Source organism: Plasmodium gallinaceum, assembly GCF_900005855.1.
Source record: "Plasmodium gallinaceum strain 8A genome assembly, contig: PGAL8A_v1_10, whole genome shotgun sequence".
Classification (NCBI taxonomy): Eukaryota; Apicomplexa; class Aconoidasida; order Haemosporida; family Plasmodiidae; genus Plasmodium; species Plasmodium gallinaceum.
In genome coordinates, this window is record NW_021628239.1 from 404778 (window position 1) to 425939 (window position 21162).

Here is a 21162-nt window from a genome sequence, read left to right on the forward strand (position 1 = left end):
TGTTTATTTAATTATATAAGTAAGTAATATTAAACAAAGAGGGAAAAAAAAAAAAAAATTATAAATATATAAAAAAATATATGAAATATGTAAAAAAAAAAAAAATATAGAAGCTTTAGTTATTTAGTTTAGTAATGTAGGAGGATATATTATCTTCGTTAAAATATGTATTAATATTTTTTTTATGTTGAATGTTTTCAATATTTCCGTTACAGCAAATATATTGATCTTCACCTTTGTAGTTCACTTGTTTAATAGTCCACTTATTTTCGTTTAAAAACTTTTCTATTTCCGAAAAATCATGAATATTTAAATATTCAGACATTTTTTTTAAACTAATATTTTCAAAGCTTAAAGAAATTGAATTCAAAATATATTTCCTAATACTAAAAGTAAAATTATTATTATTTTTTAAAAAGGAATAATCATAATTATTATTGTCTGATTCATTATTATATATGCAATCCCATAACTTTTTAAATTGACATTTTTTAATTAAATCGTGTAAATACACAACACTTTTTATGTTTTCATCATATAAATTAGAATTTATTAAACTAAGATATATATTCATATCAATCTCATTTATATTATATAAGACGCATATTAAAATTTTTTTAACTGCCATTCTATCATAACAATGTGGATACAGACAAAATAATCTTAACAACGTTAACATAACTTCATTATCAAAATATTCGTTGTTTTCAAATGCAATATCTACATAATCATTTAACACCTCTACAGATAAAAATAAATATATATACATGTATATGTTTAAATAAATATATTTATATAATAAAATTGTTTTTTAATTTAATATATATTTAAATAACACTTAATAAGAAAATCAAAAAAAGAACATTTCTTTTTTATTTTTTTTCTAGGATACTTTAAAATATTATTATAAATGAAAAATATGTTTATCTATATATATATATGTTTATTAATGTTGTGAAAATTCTTATAAATATATATATTATAATTTAAATTTAATAAATTTTAATATTATTTTTATTAATTTATTCTTTAAAAAAGTATACATTCTTTTTTATTTTTCATATAATTTAATATTAACATATAATTTTATTTAAATATTTTCTACTTACTAAGTTTTGATGCATTAAACATCATATGAGGTAAAACTTTTATTGCCTGTACCTCTTCAATAATACTTTTAACATTCATCTTTCTATTAAACACCTTTTATTTATTTAATTAAAAATACAAGAATATAAAATTTAATGTAAATGTTAACAAAATTATATCATATATATATGTTTTTATAATAAATAATATTTTAAAAAAAAAAAAAAATTTTTTAAATATTTAGTTTTTTAAAGTACTTTTTAATTTTATAATATTTTTTATTTTTATTCGACTCAAGCCTCTTTAATTGATTGTTATATTAAAAAATTAATATTTCATGATTATCTATATAAAAACAAATTAGAAATATGCATAATTTTTTTTCTTTTTTTTTTTTAAAATTTACAAATTAGATTTTCTACTAAAAAAAAAAAAAAAATTTGTAGTATTTTTATGAAACATACATGAATTTTTGCGAAATTTTTTTATTCAATTTTTTTTTCAATTTTCTATTTAATATTTTTTTTTATTTTGTCAATTCATATAAAAAAAAAATAAAATAATAAGTACAATAAAACACAATAAATTAATGTTTGTTTTAAAAATTTAATTATAAAAATAAGAAAAAAAAAAAAAAAAAAAAAAAAAAAAAGAGAAATAATTAAAAAGGAAAAATAAAAAATAAGAAAGGAAAGAATTAAAATAAAAAAAAAAATTTCTTTATTATATTTTATGAATCTATATAAATTCAAAATAATTTGAATTGAAATAAAGAACTAAAATGTATTCTCTCTATGTCAATAACCAGCATGGTACTTTAGTATATCAAAAGGTATATAGCTATATACATTTACCCTAATTACACACATTTAAAGAAAAGATTTTTTTTATTTTTTTATATTCACTTTTTAAAAGATAAAAATAATTCCTCCTATTTTTTACGCTTAATATACTTTTTATACTAAAATTAAATGATTTAAAAAAAATTTTACGAATTTTTTTTTTTCTTAAGAAAATAAGTTATATATACATTTTCTAAATTTTTGAGTTTAAAAAAAAAGAAAAAAAATAATTATATTTATACATAAATACATATAATTTATATTTTTTATATTTTTTTTATAATCTTGTTTATTACATAAGCAGTTAGAAATTTCCTTTGAATTAATTCTGAATATTTTTTTCTAAATCTAATTTTAATTTTTATTTTTTATTTGAATCAACGATTTTGTAAAAACTTCTTTTCAGCATTTCAGTGAAGAAATAAAATTAAATAGTAATGAAGAAATAAGACTTGCTTCTATGCTGCATGGTATTTCCACAATTTCTGAAAAAATTAATGTACATTCATTAAATGAAAAAAAAAATAATATCTTTAAGTTATTAGAAAAAAAAGGTATAGAAACAATTGAAGGAGATGGATTTAAAATCCAATGTTATGATACATTAACAGGTATTAAAATATTTATAGTACACAAAGATGACTTAAATATTGAGATGAACTCTTATTTAAAAAAGGTGTATGAACTGTATAGTGACATTATACTGAAGAATCCATTTTATGATATTGATATGCCTATACGTTCTGCAGTTTTTAATGAACATATCGAAAAGCTTTTTTCAAACTTAAACTGAAAATTTTATATATATATATTCTAAGATCAAATTTTAATACAAGAGTTAATTTACATATTTTATATAACTTTTCTATTTTTATACAAAACATATTATAAATTTTGTATGACCTAAATATTTCTAATATAGATATTAAAAAAACAAAAACAAAATTCGCTTATTGATAATAATTAGCGATAAAATGAGTATGTTTCTTAATATACTTATTTTTATCGATGCAGCATGTGTTGCTTTTCTATCAATATTATTTCTTATGATCAATTTAAATGAAGAAAGTTTATTATTAAGTAAAAAGCACCGAGAAAATGGGAAAAAAGCATTGGTTGCAGCCATATTTTTGTATGCAATTTTCTTACTTTTATTATTTACGTACAAATCCTATAAAAATAAACGTAAATTATATAACAATTTTTTTGTAAAAAAGAGAAATACACCTAAATACGTTCAACTAACAAGTACTTATTTATCAGGAAGTGATGAATATGAGCATTATGAACTGAACAAAATATAATATTATTTGACATATATACATATATATATAGCTTTTGTTTTTCATAAAGTAAATTATGCACCATTAATAAAAAAAAAAAAAGGTTGCAATTATTAACTGTACTTGTTCATAATTTTCTTTTTTATATTTTACTATTATTTTAAATTTAGCTATTTTTTTTTTTTTTTTTTCATATTATTTTTATTATTCATGTTATTTTATCTTTTTATTTTTATTTTTTTTTTTTTTTCAATATTATAAAACACGTGTAATACACAGTTTTTATTTTATAATAATAAAAATATTTTTAAATACCTAAATGTATTTATTTTTATAGTTTTTTTTTAAAATTTCATTAATATATTTTATTCATTTTTATTTATATTCTTTTTTTTTTTTTTTTTTTTTTTTTTTTTTTTTTTTTTTTTTTTTTTTTTTTTTTGTTATTCCTAACAATTAAAACATTAAAATGTATATATTTTTTTTAATATATAAACAAGGAAAATTATGAAAAACGTATTCACTTATCTCAATTATTTCAAAATATTAAACATAACATTAAACAAGTATTTTATATAGCATATTTTATTTTTTTTTTTTAAAGAGATTTTCATATGTAAAAATTAAAGAATACATATATAAAATTATATATATTTATAAAAAAACAATTTTTTTTCTTTTTTTTATTATTTTTACATTTTTATTTACATAAATTAAAATTTAATTGTTTTAAGAATATATATTTTTTTGTTAAAATTTTTTTTTAAATAATTATATAAATAGCATTTCTTAATTTTATGATTGATACTAATGCATACTCATCGCAAATGAAATTTTTTTTTTTATAATACACATTAGCGTAAATAAATATCTCAAAAGGAATTGATAAAAAAAAAAAAAATTCTTATTAACAAAAATGAAAATGCTAAAGTTAAATTATTATCATAGTGAAATATACGAAAAATATAAAATTAACAATATTTTATCTTTATTAGTTGATAAACATAAACTTCAAAATGAAAGTGTTGATCTTGATGAGCTAAGTAATAAAAAAAATAATTATAGTATAATGGCAATTTTAGGAAGCCAAATAAAAAATATAAACGATGATATATATAAAAATATTGATACAAATGATATTATTTTAGCCTTGTCTGAACTCAAAAAAATTGATGAGCAAATAGTAATCAACGAAAATCAAAATAAAAACTATATATTAGAAATAGCAAAACAAATATATTATGAGTATTCTAAAAGGGGTATAATTGAAAATGATAATTCATTTAATTTTAATGATAAAAAGTGCTTTATGAGAATAAACTTAGAATTAATGAATGAAATTAATAGAGGAATTAGTAGTTATGAAAATAAAATCTATAAATTGCGTGCCTTTTTTGAAGAAGACAAACAAAAAAGAGATTTCAATACAAATAGAAGGAGCAATGAGGACTATGATAATTTAGATTTAGTTTTGAATGAAAAAGATATTTATTATGATTTAAAAAAAAAAAATAGTTACATTGATAAAAATAGGAATATTTTAAATGAAAATATATATAATAATAACAATAATCATGAATTTATTGATAGAAATGAGTATGATAATATTGATGATGTAAATATAAATACTTTAAAAGATGTAAGTGATGATAATCAAATGAATAATGGTTATGAAAATTACATTAATTTAAAAAAAGAAAAGAGAAATAGTCATAAGGAAGATAATTTTTATGAAAACTATAGAAATCTTAACAAAGACCATCCTTTAAATAGTAAAAGTAATATAGATTATAATAATAAAGAAGAAACAAATAGCACATATTGTAACAGCATTGAAAATTTAAACGATGATCTAAATTTATATAATAATAGAAAAAGTAATTATGGAAATTTATATGATTTTCATTTAGGAGAGAAAAATTTATTTAATGATCAAGTAAAAATGGATTATTTAAAGAGAAAAACTCACTATGAAAAAATAGAAGAGGAAAAAAGTGAAAGTAATCGTCGAAGCACTATAAACGGTAATACTCATAATTTAACTAATAGAATTAGTGAAAATATTCCTAGGAAGAGTTTTTATGAAGAAGATAATAGTAAATATAATTCCAATTTTTCTTATTACAATAATATTAATGATAAATATGGTAAAAATAAAACATTTTTAAATAAGGAAGTAATGTCTGACCAAAACAGTAATGATTTAAAAGTGATTATAAATAACAGTAATGCATGTAACTCAAAATTTAATGTCAATTCAAAGAAAAATACTGAAACATTATTCAATAAAAATTCTAAAAATACAGTTAGTAATGTTCTAGAAAATATAGATAAGGCAGAACAAGATATTGTTAATAATCATTTAAAAAACTCTCTTTCACATAATGAATACGTAGCAAGAAGAATGAGTTCAATACTTCTAAATCCAAATATCCCTCAAAAAGAAACTTTTAATAGAAATTCGTATGAAAATGATAATATAGGCAAATTTGTTAATAGAAGCAGAAAAAATTATAATAACGATGTTTCATTAAATAAGTACAGTTCAGTTGATCATAAAAATAATTATACTGTAGATACATATAATAATAGTAGTTTTATTATAAGTACTGTCAAAAAACCAAATGTTGTTGATGATTCCTGTAATGTAGTTAGTGATTTTGAAAATAAAGATTTTAGTATTAGATACAAAAATAATTCTTCAAAAGAAAATTATATGAGTAACAAATATAACTATAACATCTTAGAACAAAATAACAATACTAATACACCATTAAACATTGATAATATGAGTAATTTTTCACGAAACATTGCAAAATCTGTAGAATCTAATTTAAATTTATATACTAATAAATATTCTAGAGCACTAGATATAAATGATTTAAACAGTAATACTAGTAGAAACTATGTAAATAGTTCTAATAGTTTAAAGAGTGATCTTACAATGAGAGATAATTATGCAAAGATGCTTGAGAGATCTAAATCCTTAACATCTCACTTTTACAGGGCTCCCCTTACTCATAAATACTTAAAAGCAAACATTTAATTATTCTTTTGATTTCTTATGTTTATTTTACCCTTATTATATATATATAATTTTTTTATATACATAGAAAGTAAATATATATTTTTGTTAAAATCTATAAAAAATGAAATTATAGAATTTCCATATTTTTTTTTATTCATTAGGACAGCATAGAAAAATTATAAACAAAAAAATATAAAACATACCAAAAAAAGTCCTTATTAAAAATTAATTGAAAAAAATTTAATTTTTATGCAATGTTTTTTCTTTTTTCTTTTTTTTTAACGAGTTCAAGGCAACACATTGTAAAATTTTTTTTTAATTCTTTATGTTTAATCTGTTTTTTATAACTTATTTTATTTTTTTTTTTTTTTTGTCTTTTTTTTTTTTTTTATTTTTATCCATATTATACCCTTTTAAAAGTTAAAATCATTAAATAATTTTACAGTGTAAAAGTTATAAAAAAAAAAAAAGGAAAAATTTTCATAGCATTTTGCTTAATTTTTAAAAAATATATAAATTTGACAATTATATGTATTTTGATTTTTTTTTTTTTTTATATTATTTTTAGTAATATGATATATTCTTAAAAAATTTATTCAAATATGTACCATTTTGAAAAATTTTACTTATATTTAGATTATGTATTATTGAATATATGCTAATTATTATCATATTAAAAATTTTATTTTATAAATCTTATAACAAAAGGTTCCTTCACAATATTGTTCATTAAAAATAATGAAAATGATAATGACAAATGTCTAATAATCTCTGAGAAGCATAATTCTAAATATATAAGGAGAGGTTATGAAATGGATATGTAAAAAATGCTATGAATGTTATAATTTTTATATATTTACATATTTTTGTATAAATAAAAATAAGAAAATAAAAATTAAATTATTGTGTAATGTCAGAATCCATGTAAAAAGAAATTAAGTAAAAAATTCATATAATTTTAAAAATTATACATATATATGTTGTATATATATCTTAAATGCTTCTAAATTTTTTTGGTTTTATATTTTATTGTATATTTTAATTTTTTTTTCATTAATAGCAAATATACATAGTAAACTAGCCAAATATATGTACATTTTTTAATTCTTAAAAATATTAACGTTAATAATAATAATAACATTATTATTACTTTGAGGGATTATTTTATTCAATTGATTACTTTTATAAAAATAAAATAAATTTTTATTTTATTATTTTTTTTTTCTTTTTTACATAATATTTATAAATATAAGAAATCAAATAATTTTAAAAGTTTTGTTTTTTAAAATATTATTTAGACAATTTCAATGTTAGGATTTTTATTAATGTTCTATCATTTTCTATAAAATATAAATTTTTATAGTGTTATTTTTCTTCAGAATTTAAAAAATATGCACACATAATTATTTTAAATTATTTCTTTTTTACATATGAAAGTATGTTCAACATAGATTTGGGAAAGCCTGAAGTAGATTTAACAGTCTGCGATTATACAGATATCCAAATGTACGTATCATTATTAAGATATGAATACAAATTTGAGCCATGGTCAAATGATTCCAGATATTTATATTCACATGAAAATATGCAAAGAATCATAAAAGAATTAAATATATTAATGAAATCTAAAATACCATCGTAATTATTTAAACTTTTTTTTTTTTTTTTTTATTTTGCAATCTTATAAACTTATGTTTTATAACATTTTTAAGCTTTGAATTATTATCGTTACATATATACTAACATTATTATATTACATTTATTTTGAATATATGTCAAAAAGTTTCTTCAAAATAATTTTACCATTCAACGTTTAATATATTTTTTTTTTTTTTTTTAAAGGTTTTCAGTATTTTTTATTTCAACATTTTCATATGCACTTATGGTTACTAGTTATGTAGGAATATTTATATTTTACATAATAGAGTATGATTTATTCATAGCATTTTTATTTTCCTGCTTATTTTTAATTGCTTTTGTTCATTACATTATGTGTATGATATATAGATATATAGTAACTAAAAGTGTCATAGAATCAATTGAAAAAAGAATTAAACATTTAAATAAAAAATATAAAGACGAACAAATTTACTTTAAGTTAATTAATTTTAGTGGATTAGGGTTTAAATATTTGAAGATTTTACCTACATTCAGAGGACAAAAATATTTTACTTTGAGAGTAATATATATGTATTGTAAATTAATTTAAAATTTGATATAATTATTTAATAAATTTTTTCTTTTGTCTTCATGTCTTTAATTGCGAAATTTTAATTTTGGCAAAATAATTATTTTACATAACTTTAATCAAAGGTGATAAAAAAAAAAAAAAAAAATTCATATATTAAAAAAAAAAGTATATTTTTTTTTTTTTTAATTTTATCTTTTTTTTTTCTTTTGTATTTAAATATTCATTACACAAAAAATAACTTTTTTAGTGACTTCATAAATATAATATTAATAATTATATAAAAACTATTTATAATATTATATATTATTAATAAAAAGGGATATTAAATAGATATTTATTACATTTTTAAAATTCAAATTTAATTATTCAAGTATACACAATTTTTATATTAATATTATATACTGTTAAATTGCTTTTTAAAATAAAAAACTTTATTCTTTTTTTAAATTGTAACATTAAAATATTACTTTACTAAATTAAATTTCCACAACATATTTCTTCTTTTTTATTTTTGTTTTATAGATTTATATTTCTGTATCATTTATTTTTCTTCTATGTTTTCACTTTCTGATGATGACCAAGCTCTTAGTTTTTTTTTAGAATTTTTGTAACTTTTTTTCTTTAGTATAATGTCTATTTCTTTTATTTTACTCTCTTTACAAGATTTTAAATTCCTTAAAAAAAAAAAAAAAAAAAAAAAAACAGAATATGGATCTTTATATAAGAACATAATATGGAAATATTTAAGAAAAAAAATATTTTCTATGTGAATATTTAAATTATATCATTTTAATTTTATTAGGTATACATAATTTACCTGTTTTCTTTTTCCTTCATACAATCTTTATTATTTTTATTATTTACAATATCTACTTCTTTCTTTTGTTTACTTTTCATAACATTTAAGGACATTGATGAATCACTAATTGAATTACTTTCTTCTGAGCTAGTAGAACTATCATCTTTTAAGGAATTTTTATTTTCATTTTTTTTTAACATTATATGTTCACTGTCTTCATCACTGTTAGATATACTAATTGATTTCATTTCATCATCATATATTTCTTTTAGCTTTTTTCTCTCCTCTTCTTTTTTTCTCTTTTCTCTATTTCTATCTCTATCTCTTTTTTTTTCTCTTTCTCTTTTTCTTCTCTTTTCATCTTCTCTTTCTCTTTTTCTATCTCTCTCTAATTCTCTTTCCCTCTTTCTATTTCTCTCAATATTTCTTTCTTTTTTCCTTTTTCTTTCTCTATCTTTTTCCCTTCCTCTTTCTCTTTCTCTTTCTTTTTCTCTTTCTCTTTTTCTTTCTCTTTTTCTTTTTTCTTCTCTTTTTTTATCTATATCATGCTTACTATAATGGTCTTCATTACTTTTTCTTTCATAGCTCGAATAACTTGTTTTTCTTCTTTTTTTATATTCTGATGTGTCACTATATGATAGTGTATTACTAGTACTATGATCGCTTGAAGAATACTTTCTACTATGTTTATTTCTTTTCTTTTTTAAATCTTTATGTTTATATTTTCTATGTTTTTCACTTTTACTAAAATCTGAGTCTGAATCTTGATATGATAAAGAAGATTGTGTACATGATAAACTTACATGTTCATTTCTTTTTTTTTTATTATAAATTTCATCCAAAGAATTTTTATTATTCTCTTTAATTTTATCTTTATGCTTATCCTTGAAATTTTTAACATTACTATTTTCACTATCTTCATTTAATTCACATCCTATACATTCATTAAAAAAAAAAAAAAAAAAATTAATTTTTTATAATAATTTTATGTTATTACGTTTATTTTTTTCAGTATATCTTTTTTTTAAATGATACTCTCACTATGGAAAAATTCATTCTTTTCTTTATTTTCATTTTCTATTAAAAAAAAAAAAAATAATAATAATAAAAATAATAGATAATAAATAAATTAATAAGATAATAAATAAATCAATAAGATAATAATAAATGAAATATTTTTAATGTGATTAAAATATGGATACATATACACATTCATATATTTTAGAAAGTATAATTTCCTTACCTATATATATATTTTTAATACTTTCTATATTTTTTTTTATAATTTCATTTTGATTTTTAACTTCTTCTATTTCATTTTTTTTGTCTTCAATTAATGTATTTAAAATATTTTCATCGTTTTCTTCATTAGATATTAATAATTCTAATAATTCTTTAACAAAAATTTCACTTTTCTTATTTCCTATAAATAAAATAATAAGAATTTTTATTATTTATATTCATTTTTATTCTTTATATCTTTTTTATTTTAATAAGTACCTATAAATCCTGTTAAATTTATTTTTAATTTTTTTGCATTCAAATAATTATGTTCTTCATCATCTATTAAAAAAAAAAATAAAATATATAAATGTGTATGTAAATATTTTTAAATACTATAAATATGTAAGAAAAAATAAAAAAACAAATAAAAATTAAAAAAAATATTTTAAATGAATGAAAAAAAAAAAAAAAAAACAAGTATTCACCTTTTTTCTCTTTTGAATATTTTAATTGAGATATACAATAATCAAATAAAATATCATCTTCAAAACCTAAAATTTCAGTTAATCTTTTATTTATCCATTTTTCTACTATATTAAAATTAATTTTATTTACATCAATTTGACGATTATAAATTTCTGGCCATTTCATTTTTTCAATTAACTTTTTTTCCTTATCACCAAAAAAAGGAGTTTGTTCTGTACTTGTTCCTTTATAAAAACCACCTCCCTTCATTATTATTTTTTTCCTCTTATTTTTTTTCCTCTTATTTTTTTCTTCTTATTTTTTTTTATTTTTTTTTCTTATTTTTCTTTTATATTAATCTTTTTATTTTTATATGGATTATTCAGCATTATTCTAAAAGGTAAGTTTACCTTTTTGCATTTTTCTTTTTATCAAAATATTGTGATATGTTATTTTAAAAAAGATTAAAATACTTTCTTCTAAATTAATTAATTTTCATTAGAAATATCATAATTTTTTATTTTAAAATTTTTCTTCAAAATTATTTTCATTATACAATGTTATCATAATTTATTTTTTATAATGGTTATTTCTATTTTTTTGTTCAAATTATTTATGATTATTTATTTTTTCTATATAAATGTTGAAAAAATTCTATTGCAAAAAAAAAAAAAAAAAAAAAAAAAAAAAAAGGAAATATAGTGTATTATTTTATATAAAGAAAAAAAAAAAAAAAAAAATATTTCATAGAAAATTCATGTATATCTATATGTAATAAATGTCTTAATAAAAATATTTTTTTTTTTAATTTTTTATATTTTAACAAAATATAAAAAAAAAAAAAATAATAAAATAAATTAAAAATAGAATGATAAAAAAAAAAAAATTAGTTTCTATTTTTTTATGAAAAATAAAAAACTTTAACGAAATTCATTCCATAAAGAAGACTACATGAAAAATATATATTTTTTTTTTTTTTGCTTAGAAGAAAAATGTAAATAGTTTTGTACAAATAATAAAAAAAAAAAAAAAAAAAGTAGCAAATTTTTATATTTTAATATGGATAAGATAAAGATAAATAAAATTAAATATTAAGAAATTTTAACAATGAATTAATAATGTCATGTATTTTAAAAAAGAAGTCTATATTTTATATCAGAATCATCGTTTTTAATTTCTGCTTTTTTTTTTTTTTTTTCTTTTTACAAGATATATTGATTTATTTGATTTGTTTGATTTTTTTTTTTTATGCTATTATTAACATTTATAGATTAAAACTTTATAATATTTTTAAATGTAATGTTACAACTGTATCCATATTTTTTGTAGTTTTATTATGCATATTTTTTCATATTGTTTTGTAACCTAAATTTTCTAATATTAAAATGATATTATATAAAGATTTATAAATTATATTTCATTATATATATAATATATTTTTTTAAAATACAAAGAAAATATTAAACCTTTTCCTTATTCAGACTAATATATTTTACTATAGAGAAAAAAAAATCATAATTTGTTACCAATAGGAAAAGAGAAGAAAATGAAGAAAATAAAATTATGTTCATTTAAAAAAAAATGTTAATATAATATTTGTTTTTTTTTATAAAAAAAAAAAATAATTTACTTTGTTAAATTTTAAGCAAAAATAAAAGAAAAGAAAATGAAAGTAACAAAAAATTGTATTTAGGATTTTTCTAAACAGCTGGAACTAAATGAAATAATATATATCATATATTCTTTTTTTTTTTTTTTTTAAATTATGAAAACATTATTAACTTTTTTCATTCTTTTTTTTTGCATTATTGGTAATTCAAAAAAAGTATATAAAAGATTATTATTTTATAAAAAATTTAATTTTTTTATTAAAAAATATTATAGATACAGAAAATCAAAAAGTAACAAAAAATATATCAATTATATTTCAAAACATACAGATAAAAATATTAATATTTATAACATAAAATCGAGAAGTGATGAAAAATACAAATGTTATTTTTCTAATATTTTAAGAATTAGTAATATAAAAAAGCGTATAAATTTATATAAATTAATTAAACCATTTGTTTTATCAAAAATAAATATATATAATTACTACTTTAAAAGCATTTATATATATATAAAATCATTTTTAAATGTGAAAAATGAAGAAAATAAAAGAAATATAATTTCACAAAAACATAACAAAGATAGGTCATTTCTAATAAATGATATTCTTAAAATAATAAATAAAAAGAAAAATGAACTGAGAAATGTTTTTAATTATGGATTTTTTAAAAAAGACCCTATTCTTTTAAACTATGAATTATTCATTGAAATACTCAAAAGGGATGCAATAAAATTGAATGTTCATATTAATCATTTTACTTTTATATATAATATTGATGAATTAGATAAAATTTATAACAATTTAATAGTTAAATATCTGTATTTATTTAAAAAAAATAAAGAAAAACAATATATAGAAAAATTTAATACAAGAAATTACTACAATTCTTTTATTCTAATTTATCCTCCACCTAATTTATCAGGAAAATTACATGCAGGACACTTTTTTAATTTTATATATCAAAACATTTTTTTTCTTTTTAATAAGCATATTTTATCAAAATATTCCATTCCTTTTTTTGGTAGGTTTTAATAAATTTTTGTTTATAATAGTTTTGTTACTTTAACTAATTTGAAAAATTTTTTATAATTACATATTTATCATTCATATTTCATTTATTTAATAGGTTCTGATCATGGTGGTTTAAGTACTCATGAAATGTTCTCAAAAATATTTAAAAAGACAAATTTAAGTAGAGAAGAATATTTAGTTGAAATAAAAAAATGGCAAACAAATTTAAAAAAAAATATTTTAGAAAGTATTCAAAAAATGAACATCGTTGTTGATGAGAATAATTTTTATAACACAATAGATGAACCAATGAGAAATATTGTTAGTAAATCGTTTTATATTTTATATAAAAATAATTTAATAGAAAGAAAATTTTATCCAGTTTATTATTGTAAACAATTAAATACTATAATACCATATTTTGATTTAATATTTAAAAAAGAACAAAAAGAAATATATCAAGTAAAACTATATTTAATAAAAAAAGAAAACATAAATAAACCAAATGAAAATAAGGATACCGGTGATTATTATGGAAACTATTATGATTATAAGAATAATCATAATAATTTTAGAAAATATAATAATGATTATATTAAAGAGTCTAGATGTTCTGAAAATAGAAAAGAAAATATTAGATTGAATTTTGATAAGGATAATAAAAATGATGATATTAAAGAAAGTAAGGATTCGAGTAAAGTAAAATTTTTCCATAAAAAAATATTTCATTTTGAATATTTAAATGAAATTGAAATTAATTCAATTAATAAATTACATTATATTAATATAGAATTAGAAAATATTGAAAATTTAAATAGATTAATAGCTATTTTATATTTTTCTAAAAAAGAAAAATATCAAAATAAATATGCTTTGTTACCATTATCAAATAGAACAGTGCCTTTAATTTTTCATAAAAAGAAAAATTTTTATTCTTCATTATATGATAATAAGGATAATGAAGAGGAAGATTTATTTATACCTGTATTTTCATTAAAAAATGAGAACACAAACGATTTCAAAAATAAAGAATATACTTCTACAAATAGAAACTACGAAAAGAAAACACATACTGGAAATCCAGAAGATAAAAATAGCATTCTTCTTGAATTAAAAAAAAATAATTTAATAAAAATAATAAAACAAGAAAATAGTATTGTGAAATATGCTTATTATAAAAATTATAAATGTATACTAACATTATCCGATCAATGGAATATAAAGTTTCATGAATTAAATAAATTATTTTCTAAAAGTTTTAATAAGGATTTTACTATATTACCTTCAAAATTTAAAGATTGTTTTTTTGATAATTCATTGAATAATAATGAATGGTTTTTAAGCAGACAGATTCATTATGGTCACCATATTCCTTTATTTAAATATGAGAAATTTGAAACAATAGAAAAAGATATAACATCGAACAGATTTTCTTGTTTTATTTATGGAAACAATATAGATGAAGCTTATGAAAATTTAATTAAATCGAATTACTTTGAAAATGATAAAATAAGGAAAGAATATTTAAAAAAAGAAGAAGATGTACTAGATAGCTGGTTTTCTTCTTCCTTATACTTTTTTTATTGTTTGTATAAAAATAAAATTGATTTATATAAATTATTAGAAGTAAAAAATTATTTAGTTGATTTTATTTACACAGGTAAAGATATAATGTATCCATGGATTATTAGAAGTTTTATTCTTCTCAACTATTTTATAAAAAATGATTATATTAAGGACATATTAGATTATGCAAAAAAAAATCACAATAGTATGATTGACAATAGTATAAAAAATAATAATAACACCAATAATACTAATAGTAATATTTATAATATTAATGATATTAGAAATGGTTTTAATAATGATAGCAAAAAATATTTACAAGATAAAAAAGTGAAATATTTAGAAAAAAGTTATTTAGCTAATATTGTAAAATTTCACGGAATTTTAAAAGATAATATAGGAAAAAAAATTAGCAAAAGTGAAGAAAATTCTACATATTATAATAAATACATAGAAAATACAAATATTGATTCTATAAGATTATCTTTTAGTTTTCTTCAAAAAGGTACAGAAGATATTATTTTTTCAGAAAATTTTATTCACAAAAGTAACAAATTTATTAGAAAAATATGGAATATTGGTAATTTCATAAAAAAAAATTGTTCTTTTAAGTTATATATAGAAATGAAATGTTATTTATTAAATGATAATCAAAGAATTCATGACTTTTTAAAAAAAAAGGAAATTCAGAAAATATCAGATATAGGTATATTTGAAAAATATTGTAGCACTATAAATTCATTTATGCATGAAATGAAATCTCATAATATGTCCACAAGTATTAATATAATTTATACTTTTGTAATGAATTTTTTCTCCAAATTTTATTTAAATTATTATTTATATGACAATGATAATAAAAAAGTAAAAAATTTTTTAATATTTCATATTTTTAAAGGGGTTTTAAAAACTCTCTATCCATTTATTCCTCATATAACTGAAATTTTGTATACCCAACTTTATTTAAAATATGAATCACATAAACATGTACCATTCAAATTATTATCATGTAATTATAATTTTTTTGAAAATCAAAATTTTATATTAAACGAAAATTTTGAGGAAAAATATTTTGTTGCCTTTGAAGAAATTTTTAATTATCTTCGTAATTTTAAAAAACGTATGTCTTCTAATAAAATAGCTAATATTTATTTAAAAGAATATCAAAAAAAAATTTCAATTAATTATTTTAAAAATGAAGAAAATACACTCAAGAAGGCTTTTGATATAAATGTATCTTTTCATATTTTTGATAAAAATATGTTAAATCAACATGAGGAGGCATATAAGAAACAATCAAAACAAATTTTATATTGTAACGGATATTTTGTAATTCTAGAATAATTGTTCTATTAAATTAATTTAACATTTAAGAAGATTATTATAATGAATATTTTATTCTATAAATTCATTCACAAAGTATAATAAAAACTTACGTTACCATCAGTTTTTTATATTTCGATTTAAATATCATTTTCTATTTATATATTTTTTAATAATATATATTAAGTTTTAATATATATATATATATATATATATATTTTTTTTATTATAATATTTTACCTTTTTTTTAGTTTAATTTTTTTTTTTTTTTTTTTAAGTTTTCCTCATTGATTATAGATTAAATTTTCATATACATAAAATTTATAATGTATTTAAAAGAAAATTTTCTTTTTTTTTCTTTTATATTTTTGAATAGAAATTAAGTAATATGTATATTTCTAATATGGATTTTAATTATTATTTTTACTTTGGATTTTTATTTTATTATATAAACTAATAAAAATGACATAAAAATAAAAGTTTTAATATTGTATTTTTTTAAAATGTGTCCTATTAATTTAGTTTTAATTTTATGTGTAACTTTTTTCTGATTTAAAAAAAAAAGAAAAGGAAAAATTTATCCCTTAAAAATGAGATAAAATTAAAACATAAAAAAAAAAAATATACAAAAATAAAGAAAACAAATTATACATATGAATAATTATAAATCATGATTAAATGTTCTTTGCTTTTTAATTCATAAGTAAAAGCAAAAATAAGATAAAATTATATTTTTAACATAAAAAAAAAAAAAAAAAAAAAAAAAAAAAAGAAGAAGAAAAAAGAAAAAAGAAAAATAAGACAGAATTATGAGATAAAAAAAAAAGAAAAAAAAAATTAATATATTTTAAGAATGTATTATTATACAGTACAATCTCTATATATATATATATATTAATCATTAATTTACATTCAAAAAAAAAGGAAAAAAAAAAATAAATATTTTTTTTATTTTAAGAATGCTTATTTTATACTATTTAAGTAAGAATGTTTTATGGATGTAATTTTATTACCATTATAAGGGTAATTTTTCCAATTAGGATGATAATCGTTAATATATTTCTTAACATAATTTTCAAAAGTTTCAAAAAAAAGCTTCTCAAAAATTTTATTTTCCCATTTTACATTTATAATTTTATTATTTTTATCTCTTATCATCCATATTGAATTTATTTTATTCATTTCCATATTTCTATAAGCTGTTCCTGTATTTTCACTTATTCTTTTTATCGTCCCTGATGGTTTTTTAAAAGTTTCATCATCATCATCATCATCATTTTCTTCTTCTTCTTCCTCCTCTTCTTCATCTTCGTCTTCATCATCATCATCTTCATGTTCTTCATTATTTCTTTCCTTTTTTTCTTTTTCTTTTTCTTCTTCCTCTTCTTTTATTTCTTTTTTTTTTTCATTTTCATCCTTATGTTTCTTTTTTTTTTCTCTTTTCTTTTTTTTCTTAATTTTAGATTTATTTAATGGACCATTAAGAAAAGTAGATTTATAATTAGGTAAATTTGAATTATCATTTAACTCTTCATTATGTGAATCATATTTCTTTGAATTATTACATTTATCTTCATTATTCAAAGATGAGTCATAACTGTTTGAAGTTGAGCTGGTAGTAGCATTAACATATTCACTTGTGCTACTAAAAGAAGTAATCGGTGAACTATTATTATTTGTTTCATTTATCATTTTTACTGATTTTTTATTTTTGTAAAATGCATTATATTCACTAATTTCATTATTCTGTATGTTATACAATTTCTTATCCTCAATTTTATTCTTATCGTTATATTTACATTCTTCAATTATTTGATTTATCGATGAATATAATTGTTCGCATGTTTTATTGTCTTTTGTATTTTCGTTTTTTTTTAAAATTTCCTTACAATTAGTAATACTGGATACATTCTTGTTACATATATTTACATTATCCGAAAAAATATTAATATTACTATTTATGCTATTATTTGCATTATTTATTTTACTATCTTCCTTTTGATAATGATTATTTGAAAATGGATGTTCTTTTATAGAAATGCTTTCTTTTATCTCTTTGAAACTTACTGAAGTTGTATAATTAACCTTTTTATCTTCTAATGATCCATATTCATTTTTTTTTGTGTTTGAGAATTCTTGAAATCCTTTGTTTTTATTTATTTCATTAATATCCTCTGATTTCTTAATTTTATCATCAATATTATCTACTGTTTTACTTTTTATATTATTATTTTTTTTCTTTTTATTAATTTTAATTTCTGCTAAATCTAATATATGTCCTAACCTATTTGTACTCATTAACGAAGTATAATCCATCATTTGGTATGCCTTACAAAAAAAAAAAAAAAAAAAAAAAAAAAAAATGAGAATAATATGTAAAATAGATATATTATTTTGAGAATTAATAGATAATAAAAATATTATTTATATATGTATAAATGAGAAAAGGTAATATAAAAAATAATAAAATAAATTAAAATAAGATTAAATAGAATTATGTTAAAATGTATACATATATATAATTATATATTTTTTACTTGGATAATTGAATCTTTAACTAAATGTTCAAGTATAGATTCATCATCGATATTTTTTCTTGTACTTATTTTTGCAATTTCATACAAATTCAAATGCATTCTTGCCCCTATTTGTAATAAACGAGTGCATACTCTCATAGTTCTTATACAATCTTCTCTTATTAATAATTTTTTTCTAATTTTCTCAGCATCCTTATCTGGATCAAATGTAAAGATAACATGTAATTCTTCATCATCAAATGGAACCTTTAATAATAAAAAAAAAATAAATAAATAAATAAACATATATTAATATAAACATATTTTTTTTTGAATAATTTTTCTTAAAATATTTTACTTTTGTTTGAGGCCATTCAAACCAAACCAAGTCAATTTCTGCTACATCCATTATATGTGGTAAAATTAAACCATGATCTATTGGTATTAAACTATATCTATAAAATAATAGAAAAAATATATGCATAAAATAAATATATAAAAATATATAACAAAAAAAAAAAAAAAAAATAAATTATAATAAAATATAATAAAATATAATAAAAATTATGCAAAAATAGTTATATAAAAATATATATGTAATTCTAAGAAATTTTTTTTTTTTTTTAATACCTTGATGGTTTTTTATCTATTGTTACTATTCTTTTAAGAATATCTTCATTATTTGTACTAAAAAATTGATTGTTTCTATATAAAAATTGATTATAAGAATCTTTTAAACTTTTCAAAGGAGAAACTAATATATTACCATCATTTCTATCTAAATTCATAACTCTTATATCAAGTATAGCAATTTTATGTATATCTCTAATACTAAATTGTTTATAATCATAATTACCAACACTTTCTTTTGAATCTATAAATTCTTGTAAAGAACCGCATTTCCATTTTAAATTACTTTCATTATCTATATATTTTAATTTGCTTCTATTATTAAAATGAGGATGACAAGCTTCTACCATAATTGTACAAGGTACATTACTAAAATTATTATAATTATTATCTAAAATATAAGCAGCAATTTCTCTACTTGCTCCTTCTCCTGATAATACTCCTGAACGAAATCCTTCTTGATACATTTTTCCTTCATAACCTCGAGGATTAAAAGGTGCAAAAGCTTCCTCATCTAATGGTTTAAAAACAGAACATACTTTTTTCTTTCCATTGAATAATAGATAAGTTCCTCCTGTACCATCCATTGTTAATTTAGGAGAAATATTTTTTTTAAAAGCTAATTTAATTTCGTTTAAAATGTTCTCAAAAAATGGTGGATAACTTTTGTTATCTATTACTCTTATGGATGCATTAGGATTGGTGTCTTTAATAGCCCAATATAGTTTATTAACTGTTTTTCTCTTTTTTTTTTCATTCCTATTATTATTATCTAAATATGTGCTAATTATCCTATAATTTGGTAATTTTATTCCTTTATAAAATATTATAATATCATTTACCTTAATACCTCCTGGTAAATTTAATTTTTTTATTAATAATCTTTTTAACATTTGAACATCATAAAAGGGAAAAATTAACAAACTTATATGTCTGTTTCCATTTATTTCATAAAATAATGTACTTATAACATCATTTTCTTCATTAATTCTTAAAGCATTATGTGTACTAAAATACATCTGTTGTGACATAGGCAAACTACTACTACCCATAATTACATTAAGAGAAGAATAGGAAATATAAAAAAAAAATATATAAAAAGAAAATTAATTTTAAAAAGATAATTCGAAGAAAAAATATACTAGAAAAAAAGAAACAAAAACAGGAATTGGGACAGAATCCAAATATAGATAAGATAAAGAATATATATATATATAAATGAAATAAAAAAAATTAATATAATATATATATATAAAAAAAAAAAAAAAAAATAAAAGGTATGAAAAAAATGTGTAAAATTTAAAATAATTATAAGTTGTTAAATGCATAATTAAAGAAACAACTTGTGCAATTTATAAATTATAAAATTTTATTTATCATAGCAGTGATATTATTCATAAATAATTTAAAACAAATAATTTTACAATTATTGTACAATCTTCCACTTGTACTATCCTTGATTGATTGTATCTATAATTATTTTTCTTTTTTTTAATATGTCAACTAAAATTATATACAATATTCAAAAAAAAAAAAAAAAAAAAAAAAAAAAATTTTAAAAAAAATTTTTTTTTTTTTTTTTT

The 21162-nt window shown here is 17.4% G+C and overlaps 8 protein-coding genes across 8 annotated transcripts; 5 read left to right on the top strand and 3 right to left on the bottom strand.

Moving 5' to 3' along the window:
* Positions 1 to 115: 115 nt before the first annotated feature.
* Positions 116 to 1188, bottom strand: PGAL8A_00009900 (SAC3/GNAP family-related protein, putative; the record flags this gene model as incomplete). Its single annotated transcript, XM_028671496.1, has 2 exons — positions 116 to 741; positions 1110 to 1188. 2 exons carry the CDS (start codon positions 1186 to 1188, stop codon positions 116 to 118), a joined length of 705 nt encoding a protein of 234 aa, XP_028528143.1.
* A 682-nt stretch (positions 1189 to 1870) lies between these two features.
* On the top strand, positions 1871 to 2724 carry PGAL8A_00010000 (trafficking protein particle complex subunit 4, putative; the record flags this gene model as incomplete). The annotated part of the gene is made up of 2 exons (XM_028671497.1): positions 1871 to 1921; positions 2338 to 2724. 2 exons carry the CDS (start codon positions 1871 to 1873, stop codon positions 2722 to 2724), a joined length of 438 nt encoding a protein of 145 aa, XP_028528144.1.
* A 181-nt stretch (positions 2725 to 2905) lies between these two features.
* Positions 2906 to 3235, top strand: PGAL8A_00010100 (conserved Plasmodium protein, unknown function; the record flags this gene model as incomplete). The annotated part of the gene is made up of 1 exon (XM_028671498.1): positions 2906 to 3235. The coding sequence occupies one exon, from the start codon at positions 2906 to 2908 to the stop codon at positions 3233 to 3235; it is 330 nt and encodes a 109-aa protein (XP_028528145.1).
* Positions 3236 to 4130: 895 nt separating this feature from the next.
* PGAL8A_00010200 (conserved Plasmodium protein, unknown function) lies at positions 4131 to 6260 on the top strand (the record flags this gene model as incomplete). Its single annotated transcript, XM_028671500.1, has 1 exon — positions 4131 to 6260. The coding sequence occupies one exon, from the start codon at positions 4131 to 4133 to the stop codon at positions 6258 to 6260; it is 2130 nt and encodes a 709-aa protein (XP_028528146.1).
* Positions 6261 to 7680: 1420 nt separating this feature from the next.
* Positions 7681 to 8451, top strand: PGAL8A_00010300 (conserved Plasmodium protein, unknown function; the record flags this gene model as incomplete). The annotated part of the gene is made up of 2 exons (XM_028671501.1): positions 7681 to 7880; positions 8085 to 8451. The coding sequence occupies 2 exons, from the start codon at positions 7681 to 7683 to the stop codon at positions 8449 to 8451; spliced, it is 567 nt and encodes a 188-aa protein (XP_028528147.1).
* A 523-nt stretch (positions 8452 to 8974) lies between these two features.
* PGAL8A_00010400 (pre-mRNA splicing factor, putative) lies at positions 8975 to 11191 on the bottom strand (the record flags this gene model as incomplete). The annotated part of the gene is made up of 6 exons (XM_028671502.1): positions 8975 to 9107; positions 9251 to 10166; positions 10268 to 10309; positions 10476 to 10655; positions 10733 to 10795; positions 10942 to 11191. 6 exons carry the CDS (start codon positions 11189 to 11191, stop codon positions 8975 to 8977), a joined length of 1584 nt encoding a protein of 527 aa, XP_028528148.1.
* Positions 11192 to 12686: 1495 nt separating this feature from the next.
* PGAL8A_00010500 (valine--tRNA ligase, putative) lies at positions 12687 to 16454 on the top strand (the record flags this gene model as incomplete). The annotated part of the gene is made up of 2 exons (XM_028671503.1): positions 12687 to 13554; positions 13660 to 16454. 2 exons carry the CDS (start codon positions 12687 to 12689, stop codon positions 16452 to 16454), a joined length of 3663 nt encoding a protein of 1220 aa, XP_028528149.1.
* Positions 16455 to 17396: 942 nt separating this feature from the next.
* Positions 17397 to 20631, bottom strand: PGAL8A_00010600 (phosphatidylinositol 3-and 4-kinase, putative; the record flags this gene model as incomplete). Its single annotated transcript, XM_028671504.1, has 4 exons — positions 17397 to 18761; positions 18971 to 19216; positions 19308 to 19404; positions 19580 to 20631. 4 exons carry the CDS (start codon positions 20629 to 20631, stop codon positions 17397 to 17399), a joined length of 2760 nt encoding a protein of 919 aa, XP_028528150.1.
* Between the last annotated feature and the right edge of the window lie 531 nt (positions 20632 to 21162).